Genomic DNA, 8,909 nt, shown 5'->3' on the forward strand with positions numbered 1-8,909 from the left:
TTCAAAGAAATTCAAGGTAATGGCACCACCTAGTGTTCGTATTATGGCATTATTTTGAATTGAAATTCTTTCCATTCGGAATTTCGTACAAGCCTGCTCTGGACTGACATAGAACCTAAAATGTCTGAAATGAACTTCCAGGTAATGTGGCTGGTATAACTTCCCTCTACAGTCGCAAAATTTTTGACATCATTTGTCATCAGTCCATCCTTCTTAGACGAATCTACAATTCTGGGGTATTCCAGGAACATGGTTAAGTGATAAACCTGACAAAGTTTATCTACTGGAAATGTTAAACCTGCCAACCGAGACCACAGGTGTCATGTAGTTCAGAAAATGTGGACTCTGAGCTCTTCTAAGGATGATTTCCCACTTCCTCAAGGTTAACTTAACCTGGTTTACTAATGAGCCAGGTTCTTGTAATACTCTGTCACCCTATACGCTAAATCTCTGTTTTTTAGAACACTTGTTCGGACCCCATAGTAGAATTACACTTGGTACACACTGACGCATATCTCCCTCCAGTCAACACAGACGCCTGCTCATGCTCACGCTGACTTAGTTACTGGCTTCTCAGCCGATTTATGTTATTTTACCATTTTGAGAAGTATGGCAATTTGGGGTAGGGTATGTTTTCTTCGTTGTATATGTTAGCTCAGATCAGGTTTTTAGCCAATGGCTGAGAACCTGAGTGGAAAAGGGTGGAGAGATTTGAGTCAGAGAGAAAGCAGAGTACTTTCTGAGGAGGAAGGGGCCTGTCAGGTTGAATTTACTGTGGAGGATTTTGGTGTCCCGGGAGAACTCGCAGGCAAGTGTGCAATTAAGGGACTGGAAACTGGATATGCAATTTGCTTAGAAATCTCCAGGGGTTATTTTTCTTAAAAGAGATAACGTATACGCTTTCATTTCTTAAATGTTCATTTAGTGAATGTTGTGCTCTATTTCACAGGGCACTGGGAAAATGAATTCCCCCTCTTCCAATAGGCTAATGTGCTGTAAATTATGTTAGGTTATGTAGCCTTAATATTTTTGTTAAGTGGGATTTTGTGGAGGCAGTGAGTGTGTGACCCAGAAAGGAAGTATCTTGACAGGGAGGCAGGAAGTTTTGGCTATGTCTGTTCCTTTTCCTCCGTCTCAGTGTAAATAATTAAACCCCAGAATAGATTATGGTGGATGGTAACTTATTTTTGCCAGTTGGGAAGAGTGCTCGGTCATTTTTCATCCGTGGCAATGAAATTACCTGCATACTTATTATTCAATGCCACTACTGAGGCACTTTGCCAAATGGAATGGGAATTTCTTTTGAGTGCATCGCGGCAGCAACCTAATCAGCTGCTTTCCTAAACCAGACGGCTCCCAAGTCATCTTAGTCATCTTGGCTTGATTTACGACAGTGGCAGAAAACTCGCTGCGTGCTGTGTGTGCACACCGAAGGGGATAAAATGAGGATTTTGAGTGGCGTTCTGGTGGGGCTCTGTGCGCTGTCATGCATAGCCCACTGCGCAGGCTTGTCCACCTGCTCATCTCTGGACATTGGGCTGCTGAGAAAAAAACGAATCGAAGCTATTCGAGGCCAGATCCTCAGCAAGCTGCGACTGGCGAGGGAGCCGGAGCTGGAGCAGGAGGACGATGGAGAGGATGTCCCGTCGGATCTGCTCTCCGTCTACAACAGCACCATCCAGCTGGGCGACGAGCACACGCGACGCACGCCTGTACCGCCGGCTGCAGACGACGACGAAGGGGAGTACTACGCAAAAGAGGTGCACAAGTTCATCATGAAACACAGTAAGTGGTCCTGATGAGGCGTTTTACTGACGCGCAACCAGTATAGCACCGAAACGCGCAATTTGTACAAATGTGGGGAAATAGAAAACGGGACTTAGTCTACAGGGTGCAACTTTATTAAACGTGTGAATTTGTTACTGTGCGCTGTGGACTGTTCACATGTGTCTCTGGGTAGTAGAAGAAGCAGTCTAGGCGTGTATGTTTGGAGCAAGCGAGTGCGTGTTTCCATGCTGATTATGTGGGTGGGAAGGAAGAGGGCACTCAGCATGCGGCACGAGTGACTAATTTCCTGTCAACAATGCCTCAACTCAATAAAACAAATATGAACCATCCGCCCAGACATCCCAATCTATGACATGGCTGTCACAGACGGTTTATCCTTAGGTCCTCTGGCCCCAGCAGTTCGTTTGAACTGTTGCCAAAACATTACGCAAGAGTCCAATTTTGGCATTACGCACGCGTTTTTATAGGCGATATATATAAAAACAGTATGAATTGAAGAGTAGCCTTGTCATAAAACTGTGATGTAATGCCGTTCTTGTACTGTAGATTATCCCCAAAGGATAAAGAATAATTAAATTGAAGTGCTGATTTCCCTCATGGCATTAGTCTACTGCTGCCAGAATTCCCTAGCTATTTATAATCTAAATTTCCCATGCACATTTTTTTTCAGTTGCATCAAATTGATTTCAGTTAGAAGCTTGATCTCATAGTACCTTTCCCACTGTGCAATACCAAGTCAACTGAATTGAGCAACTAATAATAACAAAATAAATTCAGTAGGCCTATAAAGCACACAGACCTTGGCATTGTGACACATTCAAAGCTACATCAGTGCCAAAGGTGTGAAGACCCTTTTCTTTGTCAGAAAAAAACTGATTGACTTTGAGTGTAGTCTGAAGATCTGAACCTTTGGTAGATGTGGGAGATTGATGTGTGCCTACGTAGATATGGAAGACGTTTGAGTTGCCTTAGAATCTTTTTAACTTAGAAACAGGGTGTGGTTTTAAAGATGCAGATGCTCTATAATTTCAGCCGTTGGCTGTGGTCGGGTGTATATGGGTGTATCTTTCTTTGCTTCCCTGAGCTGAATTAACAATATCTAGGAAAGTCTTCCAATAGAGCAGTCCCAGGCAGACTCCCAAGGATGTCTCCTCTTGTCCTCCAGATGTGTGCTCTCTCCAACCCCCACATCGGCGATAGCCATGGTCCCCCCCCTTTTTTTTCCAGGGTTTCCCCGTCTTTCATAAAGCCATGGATGTCTGCTGGCCGCCAAGTCCTCTTCCCCACTCCACCACATAGGGACATGTAATTGCTAGAGGAAAGGCCTAATGTGAAATTGGCTCCGAGGAAGTCTGTGGTGGGGAGCGGTGGAGTGAGTTTGGCGCTGGTTCACAGCGGTCTCATCAATGTGTAATTACTGTATGATAGAGGGTCAATTTTGGCCCCATGCGACAGACGCGGAGAGAACCCTCATGGATGGAACTAAAACGGGAAACCTCAAGTCTGTGGGGCCTGCTTCGCAGCAGCATTTTCTGTAACACAAACCTGTGCCCCAAATCAATACAGCCTTGAGAGAGAGCCGTTCCCATGGTGGTACTTAATATACACACAGTACAGCACAAAATGCAGTGTTAATTCAACTCTGGGACTAAATACAATTCAGAAGATGTTAAATCGACTCTAAGTGTGGATGTAACACTGCATTTTTTTCTGTGTACAAATCTTGATAAAGAACCTTAGCAAGTTTCCATGTTTTATCCATATTCGTAGTTCATATTCTCATTGATCTTCAAATACTTCTTTTTTGTTTGTTTGTTTACAGTAAGTGTGTTGTCCTTTTTTCCCCTTCACATCACAAGCTGATAACGGCACAAAGTATCAAATGCTGTTCAACCTGACGGAGATGAGGCTCAGTCTGGGCTCGGACGTGCTCTTTCAAGCAGAGCTGCGCTTCCTGATCAAGAACCCCTCCATGGCCAACGGGACGGAGCAGAGGCTGGAGCTCTACAGAGGGACAGGCCCCAAGGCCCGCTACCTGGGCTCCCGCTTCGTGTCGCGGGGCTCGGCCGACAGCTGGCTCTCGTTTGACGTGACAGAAACGCTGCAAGGCTGGCTTCAGGGAACGGGTGAGGGAAAACGGTTCTGTGGACACACGGATCCAAAACATCACTGTCACTGTGATTGCAGTGGTAACACTTCTTAGTGTGGAGGTGGCTGATACTATTCTGATGGGGACTTGTAGGTCTGTGAATTTGTGTGTGTGTGCATGTGCGTGTGTGTGCAGGGCTGGGTTAGGACATGGAATGCGGCCTGGACATTTTTGCCATAAATCTGCCCCTCACACAGCCCCCAATGTTTGTTTACAATATTATGACTGGCTCAGCTCATTGTCTATAACAGTAAAGATGGACCGATGGACTGAGGGCGGTGGTAGAGGAGCCGTTCGGCAACCCAAAGGTTGCAGGTTCGAGCCCCGCTCTGCCTGACTCCCTCGTTGTGTCCTTGAGCAAGATACTTAACCCCAAGTTGCTCCTGGTGGCAGGTGGTACCCTGCCTGGCAGCTACGGCCACCGGTGTGTGAATGTGAGTGTGAATGGGTGAATGTGAGGCATACAATGTAAAGCGCTTTGAGTGCTCGAAGGAATGGAAAGGCGCAACATACTGTAAATGACGTCCATTTAGGCCTACCATTTACCAATGGGCTCCCCCGTGTAAATGGTGTAAAATTACAACAGCTTTGGCCCCTGGAGACGCTAAAATGCCCTGTATTCCAGATTACCAGTCCAGCCTTGTGTGTGTGTGTGTGTGTGTGTGTGTGTGTGTGTGTGTGTGTGTGTGTGTGTGTGTGTGTGTGTGTGTGTGTGTGTGTGTGTGTGTGTGTGTGTGTGTGTGTGTGAGAGAGAGAGAGAGAGAGAAAGTGTGAGGAAGAGAGAAAGAGAGAAAGAGAGCGAGAGATGACTAGTGTATTTAATTAGTGGCCAAGATGTTTACTTGAATTGTGTGTGTGTGTGTGTGTGTGTGTGTGTGTGCACGCGCATTGGTATCATTCTCTAAATATGGGTCTGTTCATGCTGATAATCCATGAGGATGTTAAAATAGTTCTTGTCCATGTTGTGTCTTATCTCTTTCAAACAGTATCCCACATTTTTTTTCTACATCATAAACTGCCAGTCAGAGCGAGCTTCCATCACACTGCATGTCTCAATAGATAGGCAATAAATGTAATTCTTGGATACCTAACAACAACTAATATGTCAAGTATGCCATCCGGTAAGCCTGAACCTCTATCCCCAAACAGATGAGTTCCATTTTGCAACTAAGAGTAAATATTTCTCTCCTCTTGATCAGAGGCAGAACAAGGATTTCAACTCAAGCCACACTGCGACTGTGGCAAGGAAAGGGAGGATTTTCTCTTCTCAATATCTGGTACGGAGCACCAAAGACACCATCAAATTAATGTGAATGAAAATTATGTTAGGACATACCATCAGGGTATTTCATCGTTCATATTTTTTTCATCGCTAGCCAAAATGGCTATAAGATGTTCATCCTTGCCAAACACACACTGACTAATGGGTCAAAGTGGCTAGTAAGTGGGTCTATTCTACTGGCCAAACTGAAATTTCACCAGCATTTGGCCGGTTGGCTGGTGTTAATCTAGAGCCCTGCATACCATGAGCTTCAGGACATACTACAGGTATGTTCAATGGGTGCATGACAACCTGACAGTATTATATGCATCTACGCAGGCATGACCAAGGTGAGGGGAGATACTGGGGCCTTGGCCAGCATGTACATGCAGAAGCCTCACATTTTAGTGATGTCACTTCCTGTGGAGAAACAGGATGACCCCCACTCCCGAAGGAAACGACAGACGACGCCCACTGATGAACCATGCACAGAGTAAGGGGCCTTTTGACAATTGAAATTGGAAACTAATTCTATGACTTTACTTGGTGTAAAGGGTGTCTTTATCCCGCAGAACGTCAGACAACTGCTGTGTGAGGAAACTGTACATAGACTTCCGGAAGGATCTTGGCTGGAAATGGATACATGAGCCTGCTGGTTACTATGCCAACTACTGCATAGGTTCCTGTTCATACGTCTGGAACACTGAAAACAAATATGCTCAGGTGAAGATGCATGATGAAATGCATGATAAGCATGATAAGCATGATAAGCCTTTGCGTCACAGATGCATGAAGAACCCTTAAACTTTTCAAAGAAGAGGCTACCTGAACTAATGAAAATAGCTTAGTTTGCAAACAAATACAGTATGTGGATAAATTCACCATTTTGTTATATTAAAATAAAATGATACACTATTTTTTCATCTTCAAATATTGGTTTTAAAATGCTCCTTTGGTGCCTATGCAAAACCTACAGTCCTGCTCCTGAAATGGGGTCTTGTAATGATGTGATGTTTTGATGTTCAGGTATTGTCCCTCTACATGCACCATAACCCTGGAGCATCAGCCCAGCCCTGCTGTGTGCCCTATGTCATGGACCCCCTTCCCATTCTCTACTATGTAGGAAGACAACACAAGGTAAACATTACAGGAGGCAAATGATCAATTAATTCATTAATTGTTAATTGACTGACATTATCAATTAATTGATACCCCCCCCCATCCCCCATCTCCATGTTTCTCGCTCCGAAAAAAGATTCATATCTAAAATGCTACAATGCTACATTTAAATGAATTTCTATTTATATTCTTTAATCCAAAAGTGATTGAAATATTCCCACTCTTAACACCCCTCTTCACACGCACTTCGGCATGCCATATTTCACCTGGCTCGCCAGTTAAATTGCAATTTAAGAAAAAGTAATTGATTAACGTTTTAATCAACTTCGACTAAAGTTAAAGACTTAAGTTGTAGTCACGCTTATCAAGGACTAACATGCACAATTGGTAGTTACATAGTTCTTAACTTCAGAGTTAGTTCTGTAATCATTTGAAAATCATTGGTTTGTGTGTTTCACAGGTGGAGCAGCTATCAAATATGATTGTACGGACGTGCAAATGCAGCTAAAGAAATATCATCACTGTCAGATACTATTGGAATAAATTTTAAAATTGTAGTGAATGAATGCACGTGTATTGTCTTTTTTATGTATGGACATTGACAACAGGACAACATTATGTGACCCTTTGTCAACATCAGAAAATGACGATCTGTTCACATCTGTCTGTCTTTTTCATGATGCTAGTCTCTTCAGCTTTACCTGGAAAGGGAACGTGGAGTTTTCATATGTGTAGTAGACCAGTAAGGCAGGCTGAGGATCTCAGGCCTTGTGAGCTCGATTCCTTGCTGAGGTATGCAGTCCAGTCATTTTTCAAGTAGACAGTGACCTCTACAGGTGAAAATGTGAAATGCATCATCATCATCAATTCACTGACAGTTGTTTGTACTCACCTTTCAAAAACACCACTGTCATGGCGGTCTCATTGTAGAGTCTGCTGTCTGCATCGTATTCACTATATTGACAAATCTATGTGTGCAAAAAGTAAAATAAGACTGGAAGGATGTTTTGGCAGCAGTTACTTCACTGCACGCCTCATGCCGGTAATGGATCTCAGGCCCGTAGCCAGGGGGGGTTCGAGGGGTTCGTTCGAACCCCCCCTCCCGTCCCCCACCCCCACTCGAAACCCCCAACACTGGGCCAACAATGAAAATAACTGTGAGATAGCGATAATTTGAAGCAATTCATGTCCATTTATGTTAAAAATGGGGAGCAACAGACTCACAGCAAACTCATTATGAATATAAAATATGTATACATTAAAATATTTGAAATGTGCTCGTGTATTTGAAGACATTGGAATAGGGAGCCAAATGAAGTCCACTTTCGGGGGAAAAAGATCCCCCCCTACCACAAGGCTGGCTACGGGCCTGGATCTCTGGTGTAATCAAAGCATTGATTGGAATGATTGAGAAAAGCCTGATCAATTTTATTATACATTGTACAGTGAGGAGAATAAGTATTTGATCCCTTGCTGATTTTGTTGGTTTGCCCACTAATAAAGACATGATCAGTCTATAATATTAATGATAAAATGTATTCTAATATGGAGAGACAGAATATCAAAAAGAAAATCCAGAAAATAACTTTCAAGAATATATTTTAATTGATTTGTATTCCATTGAGGAAAATAAGTATTTGACCCCTCTAGTCAAGAAGACAAAATATTTGGTTTTAAAGCCCTTGTTTTCTTGTACAGAGTTCAGATGTTTCTTTCAGTTAATGCCAATGTTTGTGGATATATTAGGAGGGATTTTTGTCCACTTTTCTTTGCAGATCATCTCTAAATAATTTAAGTTGTACGACTCCTCTGTTCCCTCCACAGGATTATTATAGGGTTAATGTTTGGAAACTGTCTAGGCCACTTCATGACCTTAATGTGCTTCTGCTTGAGCAACTCCTTCGTTGCTTGGGCTGTATGTTATGGATTATTATCATATTGGGAGGCCAATCCATGACCCACCTTCAGTCTAGTGGTGGTGGGAAAGAGGTTGGCATGCAGCATTGTATGTTTACATGTCTCCCTCCATCCATTTCTTGACGATGTGAAGTTGTCCTGTGTCTTGGCCAGACAAACAACCTCAAAACATAATGTTACCACTTTCATGTATGATGTTGGAGAAGGTGTTGTTCTTGGGATCATAGGCAGCATTTCTCTTCCTCAATACACATCGAGTTGTGTTAATGCCAAACAGTTTGATTTTGGTGTCATCTGATTCCAGCACCTCCCAATCATATCCTAATCCAGTTTGATGTTCATTGGCAAACCTCAGGTGAGCCTGAACGGGTTCCTTCTAAAGCAGGGGTACCATACATGCACTGCAGGATTTTAATCCGCTGTGGTATTAAGTGTTTCCAATAGTTTTCTTAGTGATTGAGGTCCCAGCTGCCTTGAGATCATTTCCTAGCTCTTCCCATACAGTTTTAGGGTGCTTTATCTCTGTTTGTCTGGTTATTGAATCCCTACAAGGTCAAATCTAGTAAGGAACCACAAACAGGCCAAAGATTGATGATTGATAATCATTTTGTTTGTCCTATAATTTGGAAGAAATGCACCAACATTCACCATCTTTAATATCCAGGAGCCCATTTC

The 8,909-nt window shown here is 43.2% G+C and overlaps 1 protein-coding gene across 1 annotated transcript; it reads left to right on the top strand.

Moving 5' to 3' along the window:
- Positions 1-620: 620 nt before the first annotated feature.
- LOC134452185 (transforming growth factor beta-1 proprotein-like) lies at positions 621-6,849 on the top strand. Its single transcript, XM_063202553.1, has 7 exons — positions 621-1,785; positions 3,648-3,914; positions 5,137-5,214; positions 5,538-5,691; positions 5,771-5,921; positions 6,225-6,335; positions 6,778-6,849. Exons 1-7 carry the CDS (start codon positions 1,443-1,445, stop codon positions 6,823-6,825), a joined length of 1,152 nt encoding a protein of 383 aa, XP_063058623.1. The 5' UTR covers positions 621-1,442; the 3' UTR covers positions 6,826-6,849.
- The last annotated feature ends 2,060 nt before the right edge of the window (positions 6,850-8,909 follow it).

The sequence above is a fragment of the Engraulis encrasicolus genome, chromosome 7, assembly GCF_034702125.1.
Source record: "Engraulis encrasicolus isolate BLACKSEA-1 chromosome 7, IST_EnEncr_1.0, whole genome shotgun sequence".
NCBI lineage: Eukaryota > Metazoa > Chordata > Actinopteri > Clupeiformes > Engraulidae > Engraulis > Engraulis encrasicolus.